The sequence below is a fragment of the Macaca fascicularis genome, chromosome 7 (genome assembly GCF_037993035.2).
Source record: "Macaca fascicularis isolate 582-1 chromosome 7, T2T-MFA8v1.1".
Classification (NCBI taxonomy): Eukaryota; Metazoa; Chordata; class Mammalia; order Primates; family Cercopithecidae; genus Macaca; species Macaca fascicularis.
This window is the reverse complement of record NC_088381.1, coordinates 38,529,709-38,549,314: the sequence shown is the minus strand read 5'-3', so window position 1 is coordinate 38,549,314 and position 19,606 is coordinate 38,529,709. Positions and strand designations below refer to the sequence as shown.

General features: G+C 33.8%; 1 protein-coding gene across 7 annotated transcripts in view; it reads left to right on the top strand.

The window, feature by feature from the left end:
• VPS13C (vacuolar protein sorting 13 homolog C) overlaps positions 1-19,606 on the top strand; it is a 189,598-nt gene that overhangs the window by 32,554 nt on the left and 137,438 nt on the right. For 2 of the 7 annotated variants that reach the window (XM_005559700.4, XM_045395561.3), the window contains exons 7-16: positions 1,507-1,572; positions 1,832-1,941; positions 4,796-4,855; positions 7,081-7,140; positions 7,934-8,014; positions 8,874-8,931; positions 10,482-10,609; positions 12,315-12,421; positions 13,592-13,763; positions 15,407-15,469. In XM_005559700.4, coding sequence (XP_005559757.3) covers positions 1,507-1,572; positions 1,832-1,941; positions 4,796-4,855; positions 7,081-7,140; positions 7,934-8,014; positions 8,874-8,931; positions 10,482-10,609; positions 12,315-12,421; positions 13,592-13,763; positions 15,407-15,469 — 905 coding nt within the window. Of the gene's footprint in view, positions 1-1,506; positions 1,573-1,831; positions 1,942-4,795; positions 4,856-7,080; positions 7,141-7,933; positions 8,247-8,873; positions 8,932-10,481; positions 10,610-12,314; positions 12,422-13,591; positions 13,764-15,406; positions 15,470-19,606 lie in introns of all 7 variants that reach the window. The other 5 variants (XM_005559702.4, XM_045395562.3, XM_015452896.4 and 2 more) reach the window with 3 other exon arrangements.

Here is a 19,606-nt window from a genome sequence, read left to right as displayed (position 1 = left end):
ATTGTGTTACATTACTTATTAAATGTTTTCTTCTTGAAACTGAGGGTTTTATTTTTGTAGTCCAGGATTTGTTTCTTAATTTTTTAGTGGCAGAACAATTTGCTTTTAAAAATCAAGGAAGAACAAATTAAAAATTTCAAGCTCAATTGCACATATATTCTCTCAAATATATATAACATTAATTTAGTTGGATCTGGATTTTTAAAATTCATTTGAACAGATAAGTATTGTATGCTTTGTGCCCAGATATAGAATAATTTCTGACCTAATGAAGTCTCCTGTCTGATGGCAAGACAATTGAGCAAACACTTCAAATATGGTATAATCACTGTTTAATGCAATTCTCTGTAAGGTACAGGCTCTGGGGCTACTTGGAGTAGTTTAAGAAGGCTTTGCACAGGCAGTAGTGCGGACCTGAGATTTAAAAGCTGCCTAGGAGTTCTCCTGGTGAAGAACTTCAGGGAGGGCAACACAAGTTCACAGAATTACATGTGTAGAGGCATTAGGCATGAGAAAATGTGGCTTGTTTGGGAAACTATAAATATTATTTATGTAGTATCCAGTGCAAGGATGCACAGCAGGAAATAGAATAGGACAGGGACGTAGGGGTCACATCATAAAAGGACTTTCTCTATTGTGTAAACACATTTTAATTATGTCTGGGAGGTTGCAGAGAGCCTTTAAATAATTTTGAGCAAGAGATTAACAGGCTGTGATTAGTATTTTAAAAGACATCAATCTGGTAACAGGGTAGACGGATCTTTAGTAGGAGCTGAGGCTGGAGACTAGAAATCAGTAGATAATACAGAGACTGCCTCAAGAGTTCAGCTGCAGGTGATGCCTGATAGAAATTTCAGTATGAAGATTTGTAGGTTGAGTAATACAGGTATTGGTAAATGCCAGAATGCAGTGAGGTAGTGTTGAAAGAGAATGAGGTTTTAAAGGAATTCCTAATCGAATTCAGTGTACAGTCCAATGTACATGTTATGCCCACTTAATGTTCTTTATATCCTTGAGTCATTAAATAATTTTGCTTGTAAAGTGTATCATCCAGAGGAAGTCATCTGTGGGCAACTTACCCTTTCATTTCATTTATGTGTCTATGTTCCTACCATATGTTTATCAAAACCTTCTGAAAGTTTTATATTCTGTCATTGTTACATTTCCAATATTTTGGTAATATTGAAATTAAAGTGTAACTTTGTGAAGTCATTAATATTATAAAAGGCATTGGGAGTGGAGATTTTATCCAATTTTAGTATAATTACACCTGCCAATTTATTGTCTAGATTAAAGAAGGTTATTCTTTACTATAGAAAGTTATTCTAGACTAAAGAAGGTTTGTAAATTTGTCCTTATATTGAAGTAACAGGTCAGTTTAGAATAAGGTAAGGTGAGTTGTGCCAAAATTTGCTGTTAGGAAGAATTCTCTTGTTTTCTTTTCTGTCCTGTAGTCTCCTAACTTGAATTTTATCCTTTTCTCACTAAAATGCTTCCACTGAGAAGGACGTAAACGTAAAAAGCACAAAAAACATTTTAAGAAACCTTTTAAAGGTCTTGATCATTCAAAAGGTAGGTAAAAGTAGTTTTATGCCATGGTGTTGTTTATACACATTGCCACTTTATTTCTGACTTGGAATGTGAAATGAATGTCAGATAACAGTGTAAATTCAAAAACAAGTTTTAAGTTGGACATGCATATGAAAATATAAATAAAGACACTATTGGCTCTAATTTCCATTGAGTAGTGCCTTAGCTGTCCTTTGGTTATTAATTTTGAGGTATATGAGAATTTCAACTCTTGAGCTTGTATTTTTCTATTTTTTAATAGATAAACCAAAAGAAGCCAAAAAGGATACATTTGTGGAAAAATTGGCAACTCAAGTAATAAAAAATGTACAAGTAAAAATCACAGATATTCACATTAAGTATGAAGATGATGTAAGTAATTTTTATTTACTAAGTTTAAGTTAATAATTAAATATGTATTTTATAATATTCTTGACTTTTCTATATATGGATTATCTGTACCCATTTTTAAATCCGAGATTGATTTTTTTCTTATGAGTACACTACCATATCTTCTTGTGTTAGGCTAGTTTTATTAGGCATTTATGTATGTAAATATACTATAAAATTATCATGTGTTCCTTTCTGAAGCTGATATAAGAGGTTTTTGGATTGTCCTCTGTTATTTTTTTAAATTTTATTTTACGTGTTAAGACTTATTATAACTTTAAGAAACTAATTTTTGCTTTATGCTGATGAGTTGATTCTAAAAGGTGATGAAATAACTAATGTTAATGTTAATTGGCCAAAAAGTGACTTAAAACTCTGGTCACTTGACTGTAGTCTCATTCTCTTTACATTCCACTGAGTTGGATTGAACACCCACAACTGTTCACACACATGTACAACAGTAGTTGCACAGAAGAAACCAAACTTCACTCATAACCTAAAGTGTAACATCAGCTGATTAAGAACTGTTTAACTGGCTAATTTTAATTAAAGTACAACACATATTTTGAACAATATGCATTGCTTTGTTTAAAAGTTTGAAACATGTAAGAACTTAAATTTTTTTCATTTATCTAGGAACCTGGAAATGTTCATTGCTTCTAAAAATGAGTTTAATTCTTTTTGCTTTAAGTTTGAATTGAATTAAAGCAATACTGACATTGCTAGAATTTATTTTTCTTTTCTTCATAAGTTCCCTATGTAACTTGATAGTCATCAAGACACATTTGTAGATTTTCAAAAAATACTACCTCTGTCTTATGTTGACTTTATTTATGGAGTCATTAAAATGAATTGTGTTAACAAATAAATGTCTTAAAAAAACCTCACTCATAAATGCCTTTGTTAATAACAAACTTAAGAAAATAAAGTATACTCAACACATCATGAAAGGGGAAGAATTATCATTAAAATCCTATGTGGAGATAAGTGAACCTGGGTACACTGTTGGTGGGAATATAAATTACTTCAGCCATTTTGGAAAACAGTGTGGAGGTTCCTCAGAAAACTAAAAATCAAATTACTGTATGATCTAGCAATCCCATTTCTAATTTGTAAAATTAAACTTTATCATAGGTATGTATATATAGGAAAAAACCTAGTATATTTAGGGTTTGGTACTATTTGTGGTCGCAGACATCCACTAGGGGGCTTGGAACATACCTCCAGAGGATAAGCGGGAACTGTGGTATATAGCCAAAGGAGTTGAAGTCAGTATGTCAAAGAGATGTCTGCATTCCCTTGTTCATTTCAGCACTATTCACTATAGAGAAGATTGTCCATCAGTGGATGAATGGATAAATAAAATGTGTATATACACAATGGAATACTGTTCAGCCTTTAAAAAGAAGGAAATTCTTTCATTTGCACAGTTATGTATTAAGAAATGGGTGTAGAGAAAATATAATAATTTATCATAAAGATGCTCACTGGGTAATAGCTGTGGTTTGTAGGTAGTACATTAGCAACTGAGGGTTGTCTTTAATAAAACAAATGGGTTTCTTCAGAAAGAGCTGCAGTTATTTTGAGCTAGGTATCTCTAAGTATAAAAAGATGAGTGTGGGAATAAAGGAAAATATTTTGCCACAAGTCATCATATGTCTGATGTTAATTAAAATGACTTATAAAGCTATTCGTACTTCTCAACTATACCACATGGATTTTTTTCTGTTTAGAAAATTGTATGTGACTAAACTCTGTAGTCCCAGTTGGATGATTTAGAACATTATCCATTTCCCTTCTCCCTAGTTTCCTTAGTTTCTGCCATGACCAAACAATTCTATAAGACTTTTCTTTAAGATGTCTAAAACAGTGACACTGTGCACATTGTGGTATAGTTTAAGCACCATGGATTGCAGCTTGCATATTGAACATCAGAAATAGAACAAAAACTTAATGTTGACAGATTTTGGATATAGAGACTGAAGAAATTAAATATTAAGGATCTAGAGATTTTCCTAGAAGCATTTTGAAGTGTTAAGAAAATTAAAGGCTTAAAGAGACAGTTCATATTTCCAAGAAAGCCTTTTTTTTTTAATGTGTAAATTTAAGGAGTGCAAGTACAGCCTTGTTACATGATATACTGCATAGTGTTGAAGTCTGAACTTTTAGTGTCTCCATCACCCATATTATACATTGTACCCATTAATAAATTTCTTACCATTTACACTACTTCTCACCCACCCTCAAATCTCCAATGTCTATGATTCCACAAACTGACCATGTGTATTCATTATTTAGCTGCCACTTATAAATGAGAACATGCAGTTTGTGTTTCTGCTTCTGGGTTGTTTCACTTAAGATGATGGCCTCCAGTTCCATCCATGTTGCTGCAGAAAAACCCAAACAAACATGTTCTCCTGTTTTTATGGCCGAATAGTATTCCACTGTGTACCCTAAGTGTTATTAAAATGATTTCACGGCAGTGTTATCTGTAACACCTTTTGAAATTTATCTGTGAAAACATCTTTGATGATATACATAAAAAGATTATTCCTTTTTAACTGTCTAGAGAAAAGTCTTGTTAGTCATAGTTAGTGAGTCGTCTTCTAGTATGAAAAGAGTTCCACTGGGAAAGGATCTTACTGGTAGCATAGAAGTGTTATGTCTACAAAATATGGATAATCCCAGCCATGTTATTACTTGCCTCCCCTGTGTTTTCCACATATCCAATTGGGTTGTAACCTGTAAACACGTTTCCCTCTGCTGCCTATTGTAAAGGACATGGATTTGCCTTCACCATCAGCATATTTTACTGTTATCTTTTCTTCTTTGGTAGGTCACCGATCCAAAGCGGCCTCTTTCATTTGGTGTCACGTTGGGAGAGCTCAGTCTACTGGTAATGTTTGCTTTATTTAAAACTTCTGTGGAACCTGTAAAGTATTATTCTGAAGTCACAGGGTAAATTGTCTAAAATCAACTATTCTACAAAGAGCTATGGTTTTTTAAATGTACTATCATGCTACATAACTTTCTAGAAGTTTAACATTTTTAGTGATGCTATTATTACATTTTAAAATTATTTTTAATTGTCTTTCCATGTAACAAGTATCAAAATATCATTATCAAATACTTTGAAAGAAATAAAAGCTGTATCTTAAACGTGGGGAAAGTAGGGGAAGATGAATTTCTGTAGAGTGAAAGATATACATTTTTGTTATAGGTAGATGGAATTTCTAAATAGCTTATATATGTGCATATGTTTATGTATGTGTGTGTATGTGCACGCACTCATCTCATTGGGCTATATGTAAATTATTTTGATTATTTTATAATGAATTTTTCTTTTAATGGTCTTTAAGGGTAGACAGCCTATATATAGGCTGGACATTTTTTTTTCTATTACAGGCAACTAAGTAGTAGGAAACATGTTTTGGGGCATGTAAGTGAAGACAAATAGCTGAATTAGGTTTTGCTACGGAGAAGAAGATGTGGTTCATTTAGATACTTTTAAAGTTAAGGACAGTGAACCATAAATCCTACCAGACAAGTTTGCCTTATGTCTACTTATATGGAGAGGGCCTCAATAGGGAAAGAAGAGGAAGAAGAATGGAAGGGTGGTAGACTGGCAGAAAAACAGAAAAAGAAGGACATGGTTATGTGGAAGGCTTAACAATGTTGTGGGCATATAGAGAAGTAGAGATACACACGGAGTTGAAGAACAGAGCAGAAACAATAAAGAAAAAGAGAGCTGAAGAGACAAAGGAAAGGGAGTGAAGGAAGCTAGTGTTTAATATACTGTTTATCCTTTGCCTGTTTCCAAAATGACTTTGAAGTAGCTTTCGACCACAGAAGTATACAGTAACACCTTTAAAGAGGATAGAATCTATGTTCTAAAGGATAGAGAGAGAATTGTTCCAGAAAGCTGTAACTAATGATCGTGGTCATAAGGGAGCATAGTAACTTTGAGCTTCTAGCAGACAATGCAAAAAATACAAACTTGTCATATATCTCCTTTTGTCTGATAACAGATATACTGTTGCACAAGAATATGTAGTTTCCTTAGTGTTTGCTGTTGTTTGTCCCTTTGTTTCTTTGCTCAGACTCTTCATTCTGCTTTAGTTGTCTGTATTACTTTCTTCTCTTTGTCTGCCTGGTGATTCTACTCAAGTTTTAATACTTACGTGATACATGACCTTTCTTTCTCGTTCTTTTTCACTTCCTTCTTAGAATTTACCATTCCCTCTTTTATGCTTCCTATTGTATTTTATCAAAGACCTGTAAAATATTATTGTATTGCTTACCATGTTAATCTCCTTCTGTCAAAACCACATTAATTCACTGAAGTAGTACCTACCTTTTAGTGTTTTTGTGATGATTAAATGAGATGGTTTATGTAAAACATTTGGCACATTGTCTGGCTCAATTATTTCCTGTTTCAACTATTACAGTGGCTATTATAACAACAATAGCAATAGCAAACCTATCTCTTTTGTATCCATACCATTTATTTTTCTTTGCAATTACATTCTAACTTTTAAATCTAAAGTTATTGTCCCACCTCTGATCTAAATCTCATTTTACCTATCTGCCTATTGTACTCTCACTCTACTACTCCACTGAAACAGTTCTTAACAAGTTTCTCAAAAACGCCCTTGCTGCTAAATAAGTTTAGTATTTGGCATTGCTGAACATGCTGTCCTTGTAGAAACATGGTCATGCGGTAATTTCCATACCCTCCTGGTTTTCTTCCTATTACACAACAATTATTTGTTTTTTTAGAAAAGAATGTGTACCATCTTCAATAGTGTATAGGCTGGCTGTCTGTTTTCATTCATATCCAATTCTTTCCACAGTTCAAATTCAAATACGTATTAATCCAGTAATTATTTTCTGAATGAATGAACTCAAGTTAGAATCACGTCAATTCTCTTTTCATTGTTTCTTTGATTTTGTCTTATAAATATATGTAAAGAAATAGATAGCTAATATTAGGTAACATTAAATTAGCTTAAAGAAAGATGTCTTTTATTCCTAAATTATTTTGTTACATTTTACAAGTATTAGAGCACCATTATATGACATCCATACCACATTTCACAGGTATTCTCTTTTTTATTTTAGACTGCAAATGAACACTGGACTCCATGCATATTAAATGAAACAGACAAAATTATATACAAGGTATTATACTGGAATAAAAATTTTTGTTAGTTTCCTAGGTACAGTTAATTTATTTTCTTGAAGAAACATTGATGGAGCACAGCGTGCTGTTGGAGTGTGATTTAAAAGTCTAGGGTCTAGTTTTGGCCCTGCTACTTAGTGTGTGACCCTCTGTAATCACTTACCAGTTCTGAGATATAGGTTCTTTAGCTATCAAGTAAAGATACAGGATACAGTTAATAGGTCCCAAATGGTACTTTGTGAACATTAGATATTGAGATATTTTTAGATGTTATAGAAAAAATATTCTCTAATCAAGTAAGGTTATTGATTAAAGTACTAAGCTATACATAATTAAACAGGTACGTTTCATTTTATTTTAAACTATAGAGCTTTAAATATGGTAACAAACACTGAGTCTCCAAGAGGGATATTTTGTATGTAGCTTTCCCACCTTGTTGACCATAGACTCCTCTGCTACCACCTGTTTTCAGGAAACAGCTATTCGTATCTGCTGGAAGGATCATGTCTTTTGTTTTAGCAAAATGTTTACAGGGTTTGTTAAATACTAAATTCTCAATAAATATTTGATAATTGAATGAATGAGTTTCTTGGAAATAGTGTTCTTGAAAGCACAATTTAGCAAATGCTAGACTTAATAAAGTCTGAATAACATGAATATATTTTCCCCTCATTTTATATTATTTTCTTTAAAAATTCAAAATGGCATTTGGGTAATTTTGGAGTTTTTTTAAAATTGATTCATAATTTCAATGTGTTGATTGCTTGATCTCTTTTCATTTTTCTCTTGTAGCTTATACGACTTGATAGTCTTAGCGCATACTGGAATGTAAACTGCAGCATGTCTTACCAGAGATCAAGGGAACAGATTTTGGTAATATTAATGTATACTTGGAAGAGCTAACTTCACTCCCGCCCCCTAAATTTGTTTAATGTAAGAGGGCATTCATGAGGACAGGATATCAGCCATTTGTTTAACTTGTATTTTGCTAAATCAGAAATATGAAAAACATCCTTTCAAATCCACTATGTGTCTTCAGAAAAGCAGTTTTGTTTTTGAAGATCTTTGTGAAATCATTCACTGGACAGTGACATCAGAGTCCATGGTATTAAATTAAAACTGTATTTATGCTTTTTTACATTCTCATTTTGATGATATTCTTGTCACATTTTGATATTTCATATTACAATGATTAAGAATATTATAAAGATAATATTTCTCAGATATAAAACATGTATCTTTGACAAATGTTTTAGACATTTGTTATGGTGATTTTCTGAATAGTAGAAGATTAATTCAAAACTTCAGTGTGCTAAATCAATCTTAGCCATGTTTATTTACTTAGAGGATAAAGAAAGAACAATTGAATTTTTAGAACTGGATAAATTTCAGTCTTCCATCTCGTATTTCTCGGAAAGATACTGTAACATATGATTTGCCTTTGACTAGAATGTGTCTGAAATCCCAGTGTATGGATATACATATATGTGCATTTTTTCAGAGTCAGAGGGGACATACTACAAGGTTGTTTGTAGACATACTGAATTCTTAAAATTATCTGCTTCTGTGTCTTTATACTTGTAAATAATGCTCAGTGTGTTTTTCTTATTAACTACTAGTAACAGAGAAACAAAGATACTAATGTAAGAACCAAGTTTTGTGTGTGTGTGCATGTGTGTGACTGAATATATGTGCATTTTCTTTTTCATTCTCATTCAAATTTTTTGTTTAGGATCAGCTGAAAAATGAAATTCTTACAAGTGGAAATATACCCCCAAATTATCAATACAGTAAGTAATAGTAAAAGTTTATTTCATGTTATAGGAAGAAACATAGAAGTAAATATATTATTTTAAAATACTTTTCTGATAATGTTACTTAGTCAAACAAAGTATATTAATTTTATACCTTACTATTATGATACAGCATGTTTGGGTTATAACTAATTATTTAGGAATAGATCATAATACACACACCACTGGAGAATAGCAGATAGAGAAGGGCAGTATAGCTGTAGTTCATTCCCTACAGCCAACCTTCTTTGAATTCCATGTATCCTTCTTAGCTTGCTGTTGTATTCTTTGTTTTAGGATTTAGGTTTTCTTTCTTTCTTTTTTCAAAAAGTAACCAAATCTCTGAGATTCTGGTATTGAGGTCACCCTTATGTTACTACTGCAGTGTAAACGTAATCCTGCCACTCTAGAGAATTCTTTTTCTGAGCTTTTCTATTTCTTGGCAGCCTCACCTTTATTTTACAACTAGATCTCTAACACAGCTTCCTGCTTATTTGTTGATTTTTTCCATCTGTTTTCTTTATTTTAGTTTCATGCTATTGAAGCTACGGGTTTGTTTTTATTTAGTATACCCCTTTATGGTTGTTCTCAGCTTTCATACTCAGGTTGTTCCATATTACTCTGGTTCACTGTTGTTTTCTTCATGTTCTTTTGTAACTAATTGAATTGACGCTGGATAATAGTTGGCACTTATGTTACACAGATCCCTACATTTTATGATGATAAAACTTTCAAGTGCTGCTAGTTTGTGAAAGCATTTAGGTTCATTGATGGTAAAAAAATAGTTAAGGAAAATCTACAATTTCATTCTTAGGCATTTTCCATTTATAACTAGCCTTTAAAGCCATTGAAAATATTGTACAATCTTATGCAAACATATTTTTATATGGTAATTAATAGTTTTTATAGTTTTTTTTTTTTACCAGTTTTTATAGTTTTGATATTATTCACAGTTAAAATTTATCACCTTGCATTACCCTGTCATCTTCCCTAACACACCTTTTTATGTTACTTCTCAACCCGAAGATTATTTTCTTTAGTTGATTCTAAGGCTATGTACGTAATGATAATTTTGAAAATAATAAAGAGATGAGCAGATTCTTTTTTTGGAATGAATTTTATTCATGATCGTGTTACTAAATTTTGCTAGTGATTAATTAAGACAGAAATTTATCAGATCTTATTTCCTTTTTTGTATTAGTATTTTTAATGAATAATAAAATCATTAAATGTCTTGCAGCAAGGAAGAGAAGTCTAATTTTATGCAGACTGTAAATAACCAAGAGTAGATTGTTGTCTCTTTTATACATTTCTTACCTAGAAGCATAGGACTCCAATTTCCTCCTTGGAGATTTCGCTTTAACCATTGAGGTTATTATTATGCATATAAGTAGAAGCTTAAATTGCTTAAATATTTTTGGTAGTGATTTTATTACACATGTTTTTGATCATTTTTCTTCTAGAATAACAGTGTTCTCATAATTATTTATACTTGTTTATATGTAAAAGCATATAAACATATCTTATGTCTTCCCATGTAATACAAGTTTTCCAGCCAATATCAGCCTCTGCAAAACTCTACATGAATCCTTATGCAGAATCAGAGCTCAAAACACCCAAACTGGATTGGAACATAGAAATACAAAATATTGCCATTGAACTGACCAAACCTCAGGTATGATTCATGTGGATATTTCCAGCTTTGATTAACCTTGAATCTTGACTGCTTTTATTTGTGATTATTACTTCTCTAGTGGTTGGTGATTTTTTGGGGTTCATTATATTGAGATTTGACTGTTTAAAAATTTTCGTTTTAAAGAAAATGAATTTCAAATTTAAGAAGTAGTTTTTAAAAATTTTATTTTGTCTTTTCCTAAATTGTGGAGAATCATATCAAACTGTAGGGAAGGAAATTATTTCCATTTGGCTCACAATTGTTGATGGAAGATTTTTTTTTTTTTTTTTTTGAGATGTAGTCTCACTCTGTCGCTCAGGCTGGAGTGCAGTGGTGCAATTTCAGCTCACTGCAAGCTCCGCCTCGCGGGTTCACGCCATTCTCCTGCCTCAGCCTCCCAAGTAGCTGGGACTATAGGCGCCCACCACCACGCCCGGCTAATTTTTCTGTATTTTTTAGTAGAGACCGATTTCACTGTGTTAGCCAGGATGGTCTTGATCTCCTGACCTTGTGATCTGCCCACCTCGGCCTCCCAAAGTGCTGGGATTACAGGCTTGAGCCACCATGCCTGGCCTGTTGATGGAAGATTTTAATGTGTTTTTCCCTCCTCAGTTTTTAATGGAAGGCACTCTTATTAAATATTGTTCTTTTAATTTTTAGAACAGCAATGTTGGCAGCTTTTTCCACTATTTGTTTCCCAAGTGTGGTTATGTGCCCCGAGAGTTGGGGTGACAGGCTTGGTGAACTGGAAGTGAAAGGAGGACAGGAGATTTAGCTAATTGAGCTTTTTTGTACAATTCTGTTCAATAAAAATGTAATGCAAGTTGTAATTTTATATTTTCTTGTAGCTGTGTTAACAATGTAGAAAGAAAAAGGTGAAATTAACTTTAATAATACATTTTATTTAACTTAATATTTCCAAAATATTAATCATATCAACATGTAATAAATGTAAAAAGTTGTAATGAGACATTTTACATCACTTAAAATACATTTAAGTTCAGACTAGACACATTTCAAGTGATGAACAGCCGCACGGTAGGTAACCTTTAGTTAGAACTGCATTGGGAAAAATTAGAGAGGAGGAAGCTAGACTTGCCCCTGTTTAAAAATCTTCTCTGGTTTCGTGCTGCCTCTGGGTGTATGTTTCCCTCCATTTGAGCTGTTTGTCAGATCTACACAGAGTTGCTGTGTTGATGGTAAGATGGCTGCTTAAATAGCTTTATCTTGCTTTAGTCATGCAAATAATTTTTGCAGTAATTTCAAAATCAGCTCATAGCTAGCTACTGCTGAAACGATGGTCCAGAGGAAAAATATATAGTCTTAGAAACAGGCATATTTTATATCATAATTTACAGATACCATATTTCATTGTTTCTAAGATGTTAATTTAGTTTACATTTTAACATCTGAAAATAGGATGTATATATTGGTGATAACACAATTTAATTAACAGCAGTTTTCTTTTATAGTAGAACCTAAAATTATATTACAACTTAAAATTGATAGTGTCTTAAATTTGATGAACTGTAGTATACTTATAATTGATAGCATCTTAAATTTGATGAAATATAGTATATTATTGGGCTAACAGGCAACATTGTTCAGGGAATTTGGAGTCTCACTAGACTGAAAAATAGAATGAAATTTAGTCTTTATTTATATGTACAATGTAATAAATATAATTTTATTTTTGTTTTAACAGTACTTAAGTATGATTGACCTTTTGGAGTCAGTGGATTATATGGTTAGGAATGCGCCTTATAGGAAATACAAGCCTTATTTACCACTTCATACCAATGGTCGACGATGGTAAGTTAGAATTTGTTTTTTGTTTTGTGAGGAACATATAATCATATATTTAGTTACTGTCAGAGTTAAGCAACTTTCAAAAGCCAAGTAATTCAACCACTTTAAAAAAAGAGGCAAGAGTATTAAAAGACAAATAGTAAATATATTGATTACTTATAAAAACAGCTTTCACTTCTTTTGTATGTCCATATTACTTTTTTCATATGAACATCCACTTGTATTTCTGCTCCTAGTTTCCCAAATTCCTTTTTTTTTTTTGAGATAGAGTCTTGCTCTGACCCCATGCTGGAGTGCTGTGGCGCGATCTTGGCTCACTGCAACCTCTGCCTCCCCGGTTCAGGCGATTCTCCTGCCTCAGCTTCCCACATAGCTGGGACTACAGGTGTGTGCCACCACGCCCAGCTAATTTTTGTATTTTTATTTTTTTGAGACAGAGTCTTGCTCTGTCACCCAGGCTGGAGTGCAGTGATGTGATCTCGGCTCATTGCAACCTCCGCCTCCAGGGTTCAAGCAACTCCCTCCCAAGTAACTGAGATTACAGGCGCCCACCACCACGCCTAGCTAATTTTTGTATTTTTAGTAGAGACGGGGTTTCAGCATCTTGACATCTTGAACTCCTGACCTTGTAGATCCACTCTCCCCGGCCTCCCAAAGTGTTGGGATTACAGGCGTAAGCCACTGCACCCAGCCTAATTTTTGTATTTTTAGTAGAAATGGGGTTTCTCCATGTTGACCAGGATGGTCTCAGTCTCTTGACCTCGTGATCTGCCCGCCTTGGCCTCTCAAAGTGCTGGGATTACAGATGTGAGCCGCTGCACCCGGCTGGTTCCCAAATTCTTAACATTCAAGACATTCAACATTTTTCTAAAAGTTTTATCGCTTATCAGTCACCCACGTAGACTCAGTGTTATAACCATACTGGAATACTATTTCCCACGTGTCATTTTGTGCCTTTTGGATTTTGCTTTGGCAAACTCTCTTCTTTAAATGTTTTCTTATATCTAAGTCTATTTAAGTCAGACAATTTTACTGGGAATTGCTGAGCTCTTATAGGAAGAGAGTTAAGAGGAACAAAAAATTTGACAGCGTAAGTTCTAAAAAGTCAAGACTTTTCCTGTTTTGTCTTAAACCTTTATATTCACATTTATGTTAACAAAATTTGATTTTCAGGTGGAAATATGCAATTGACTCTGTTCTTGAAGTTCATATAAGAAGGTATACACAGATGTGGTCATGGAGTAATATAAAAAAGCACAGGCAGTTACTCAAGAGTTATAAAATTGCCTACAAAAACAAGTTAACACAGTCTAAAGTCTCAGAAGAAATACAGAAAGAAATTCAGGTATATCTTGCATATATATTAGTGAGAACTATTATTTGTCTAATCATCCTTTAATATTCTTCTGCATGTAATTTGAATCAAAAAATAATTTTAGGAAGAACAGAATTCACCTCTTTTTGAGAGAGAATTATATGGGAAAATGCAGAATTTTTTTTTTCCAGTTTTTCTTCTTTAAAAAAACTTTTTTCCCCATGCCAATATCAGATAAAATAAGGTTAATGTAAACAATTTGGGAAACGTGTCTGGTTTTTATTATAATGTTTAGAAAGTATCAGAGCTGTTTAAATATGTGTTTATTAGATAGCTATATCTTGTTTTATTAGTAAACATCCTGTATTTATATGGTAGTAGCTTTTCAAAATGCTTCAAATATTATTTATAAAAAACTTTTACTTCTTGGGAAAGAAGAGGTCTTATCTTCCCCCGTTTAAAAGTTAGAAACACGGCTGGGCGCGGTGGCTCACGCCTGTAATCCCAGCACTTTGGGAGGCTGAGGTGGGCAGATCACCTGAGGTCAGGAATTGGAAACCAGCCTGGCCAACATGGTGAAACCCTGTCTCTACTAAAAATATTTTAAAAATTAGCTGGGCATGGTGGTGGGCGTCTGTCATCCTAGCTACTTGGGGGGCTGAGACAGGAAATTGCTTGAACCGGGAGGTGGAGGTTGCAGTGAGCTGAGATCCCACCGTTGCATTCCAGCCTGGGCAACAAGAGCAAAACTCCATCTCAAGAAAAAAATAAAATAAAAAATAAAAAAATGAAAGGTAGAATCACACTGGATACATAATTTGCTTAATGTCTTCTGATTTCAGTTATAGAACTATTTCTACCAATGATTCATAATTTGAAAAATGAGTTGAATTACTATTTTTATGAGTCGAATTACTATTTTTCTGAAATAGTATGAAATATTAGAAAAAGCGTAGATATTAGAGTCAGATGGATTTGGGTTCAAGTACTGACTTGGATATTTACCAAGTGTCCTTCTGATTATGGACACAAGTTTCTCAAACTGCCAGGTCTAGTGTTCTTGTTCTCATATATAAAATGGTAACAATATCTGTCTTACAGAGTTGTGAGAATTGTATGAGACAGCACATAAAGCACTTAGAACACAGGTCACCCGGTTAACGTACTTTTATGTAAATGTCTCAAATCAGTTTCTATTTTATCCTACTTATTGTTTTGCAGAATTTTACATTCTTAAATATTATGTGTTTTGTAATGGCACCCTTAGTACAATGGCTATGTAATAATAAGAATGGGGGGAGTAAGAAGTAAGAATCGTAAGGATGGTATGTAAAACAGGTCCTCTTCGTAAATACTCTTGTTTTCATGTGCATTTATGTCTACGTGTTAATTATAAAGTTCTCACATAAAAATTATTTTCATACTGCATTTAATGAGGATTTATTTTCTTGGAAAACTTATTTTCTTACTGTAAAAAATTAAAAAACTTAAAAGTCTAGAATACATTCAGATTTATACTAATACTATCATTAGGTCACAGGTACTGATAATGGACTAGATATGCCTAGAAATCATAAACATTTCTTTTATCTAATGATAAAAGAATGATTAAATTTCTTGTTTTATCTAATGATTAAATTTCTTGTTTACAAGTGCCTCTCTGTTTTTTACAGGACTTGGAGAAGACTCTAGATGTTTTTAACATAATTTTAGCAAGGCAACAAGCACAAGTTGAGGTAATCATTTTTATTAGCTGATTTTATGTTTTAAACATGTTAATACCCCCTTTTATACCTAGGATCAAGAAATTGAAGTTTCATGAGTTGAGGTTTTTATTGCTTAATTTAGTCTCAGGAGAACAGAAACTGGAGTAATGAAAAAAAGCCACTAACATGAAGGGGAAAAAAAAAACCTTAATTTTTTTTTTTTTTGAGATGGAGTCTCACTCTGTCTCCCAGGCTGGGATGCCGTGGCATGCTCTTGGCTCACTGCAGCCTCCGCCTCCCGGGTTCAAGTGATTTTCCTACCTCAACCTCCTGAGTCGCTGGGATCATAGGTGCGTGCCACCACGCCCAGCTAATTTTTTTTTGTAGTTTTAGTAGAGACGGGTTGTCACCATGTTGACCAGCCTGGTCTTGAACTCCTAACCTCAGGTGATCCGCTCATCTCAGCCTCTCAAAGTGCTGAGATTACAGGCGTGAGCCACCGCGCCTTGCCACTTACACAATTTTATAATGAAAAATCTGAAAAACTCTAAAAAGAAAGTAAATAAAAGACATCTATAATCCTAACAACTTAGAATACTACTGTTATCATTTTGGCTATCAGTTTTTCTCCCATGCTTATATACCTGCTTATTTGTGCTTTTTTTCTCTCTCTCTTTTTTTTTTTTTTAAAACTTTTTCTTTGTTCCTCTTCCTTCCCTTCCTTCTTCCTTCTCTCCCTTTCTTCTTTCTTTTCTCCTTTCTTTCTTCCTTCCTCTTTCCTTCACTTTCTTTTTTTCCTTTCTGAAATTGGAAATGATCTACTGATAATGTTTTATAACTGCTTATTTATTGTTGCCTTGTGTGCAATGTTCCATGTCATTTCTAAGATTCTGTAACATGACTTTTTGGTAATTAAAAAAATAAATTACAAATGCATTATAACTCATTGTAGAAAAGTTAGAAAATATAGATAAAACAAAAAGAATCATCTCAGAAACGAAAAGTAACTACTGTTAATACCTTTCTGTATATCCTTTTAGTCCTTTTTATAGTTATAGATGTCCATATACTTACTCATACTTTTAAATGAGATTAAGGCATATACAGTTGACCCTTGAACAACCTGAAGGTTAGGGATGCCAAGCCCCCGCACGATTAAAAATTTGTGTATAACTACCTTCACTTTTCTTTTTTTTGAGATGGAGTCTTGCTGTGTTGCCCAGGCTGGAGTGCAGGGGCGCAATCTTGGGTCACTGCAACCTGTACCTCCCAGGTTTCAAGCCATTCTCCTGTCTCAGCCTCCTGAGTAGCTGGGACTAGAGCCATGTGCCACCATGCCTGGCTAATTTTTGTATTTTTGATAGAGATGGGGTTTCACCACATTGGCCAGGCTGATCTTGAATTCCTGTCCTCAGGTGATCCACCCACCTCGGCCTCCCAAAGTGCTGGTATTACAAGCATGAGCCACCGTTCCCGGCCTGTGTATAACTTTAGATTCTTCAAAAACTTAACTACTGATAGCCTACTGTTAACCGAAAGCCTTATTGATAACAGTCAATTAACACATATTTTTAAATGTTGTATGTATTATACACTGTATTCTTACAATAAAGTAAGCCAGAGAAATGAAAATGTTGTTAAGAAAATTAGAAGGAAGTGAAAATATATTTACTATTCAGTAAGTAGAAGTCTATCACTATAAAGATCTTCACATTGAGTAAGCTGAGTAGTGGGAGGAGGAAGAAGAGGATTGTCTCAGGGGTAGCAGAAGCAGAAGAAAATCCTAGTATTAGTGTACTCATGCAGTTCAAACCCATGTTGTTCAAGGGTCAACTGTACACTTGTTCATTTATTCTGTTATGCTTGCATTATGGCTAGAGTATAGACTTGGGAGTCAGGTGGTCTGGATTCTGATCTCAGCTTTGCCATCTACTAATTATATGATTTTGGGCTATTTGACCCCTCTGTGCCTTAGTTTCCTGATTTGTGAGATGATATTAATTAGTAGAACCTACATCTTAGGATTATCGTTAGGAGTACCTGATAATTCATTTAAAACACTTAAATAATTATGTGCACATAGTAATGACTAAATACATGATTTTTTTCATTGTCATTATCGTTTGCATTAGCCCGCAGAAATGAACAAAACAGGCAAAAATCTTTTATTTATATTGTAGTAGGGGATAAGGTTAATAAGTACTTCGATAAAAATAAAGTAGGAAAGAATACAAGGAGCACTGAAGCTAGGAAGTGATAATGATTTGCAGTTTTAAACAGTGTTGTCAGGAAGAGCCTCACTAAGAAGGAAACATTTGAGCAAAGACCTGAAGAACATGGGACAGTCAGCCAGAAAGATATCTAAGGGAAAAGTATAACCAGGCAGAAATAATAAAGTGTAACTGCTTAAGGGTTTTGGGGTTGGAACATACCTGGCTCATTGAGGAAGCTAACTGGAGTCCTGAGAGAGGGAAAAGTGGTGGTTAATGAGGTCAGAGAAGAAAGGTAGCAGAGGAAAGGCAGGGCTGCACGTGGGAGTTGAGGAGATTGCCAGATTGTGTAGCAGCATCTTACAAGCCATTATGTGGGTTTTGGTTCTTATTCTGAATTGGGAAACCAATAGTAGGTTTTGAGTACAGGATAATATGATCTGACTTAAGTTTTAAAATTCATCCTGGCTGCTTTGAAAGCAGACTGTGGGAAGGAAGGCAAGAGTGAAAACAGGGAGAGCAGTTAGGAGGCTATTGAAATAATTGAGATGAGCGGTGACAGTAGCTTTGCTGAAAATGGTTGCAAATAAAGGTGATGAGAAAGGGTCAGATTCTAGATATACTTCGAGGGTACAGCCAGTATTTCTTGACTGACTAGATGTGAGTTGTCGGAGACAGAGTAAAAAATGCCTTTAAATATTTTGACCTGGAGCAGTTGGAAGGATGGATTTGCTATCAAATAAGAGGGGGAAGATGGGAGAGAACAAGCTTGAGTGATACGAGAGAAGACCAGGAGTTCAATTTGGGACCTATTATGTTTTAGCTCTTAGACCTCAGAGGGGCATTGGAGTAGGCAATTATGTGGAGTTCAGAAGAGGAATCTGTGCTGGGTATAGAAATGTAGGAAGGGTCAGCACATGGATTTCTTTAAAGCCATGAGATTGGATGAGATCACCTCAGGAATTAGTATAGCTAGAGAAGAGGAGGGTTGCAAAGATCCAAAGCATCCATTGTTACAATCAGAGGGATGGGAAAGAACCAGCAAAGGAAGGGATTGCCAGAGTTGTAGTAGGGAAGCTGTATGAATGTAACACCTTCAAATTCAAGTGGAGAAAGAATTTCAAGGTAGAGAAAGTGATCAACTGTGACAGATGCACCTGATTTTTTAACTAAGATAGGACAGAATTGACCATTAAACTTACTAAATATGGGATATTTTAGCTATGACATTTTTCAAGTAATTTTTTTGGCACCAATTTCTTTTTATTCTCTTCTTTTGCACTCTTAATTTTATATTCTATGCATATATATAGATATAAATATATAAAATATATAGGCAAAGATGAAAATACCCATATATATTAGATATATATATATTCATACATAAGAGGTATGTGTGTGTGTGTATATGTGTATATATGTGTGTGTGTGTGTGTGTATATATATGTATTTAGACCTTTTGGTACTCTGTTCATTTTTCTCCTGCAATCTTTTTTCTCTCTCTAAGGCTAGATAATTTCTATTGATCTATCTTCAAGTTCTATCTTCCTTTTGTCATCTTCATTTTGCTGTTGAACCCATCTTGGGAATTTTTAATTTCAGATAATATGTTTTTCAGGTGTGAAATTACTATTGAGTTTTTTTTTTTTTTATAGTTTGCATTTCTCTATTGAAGATTCCAATCTTTTTAGTAATTTCCAGTGTGTTTGCCTTTATGTCAGGTAACAGTGGCTCTCTGATAGTTCCAGCTATCAGACATTGAAGTTATCTGATTGTTGGCATCTGATGATTATCTTTCCCTTGAGAATTAGTTACATTTCCGGTTTCGTTTGTTTTTGTATGTCAAGTAATTTTGGATTGTATTTTTGACATTGTGATTATTATATAATCTATGAATCTTGTTATAATGCTCTGGAAAACGTTGACATTTTGTGTTAGTGTACAGCCTAGTTAGGTT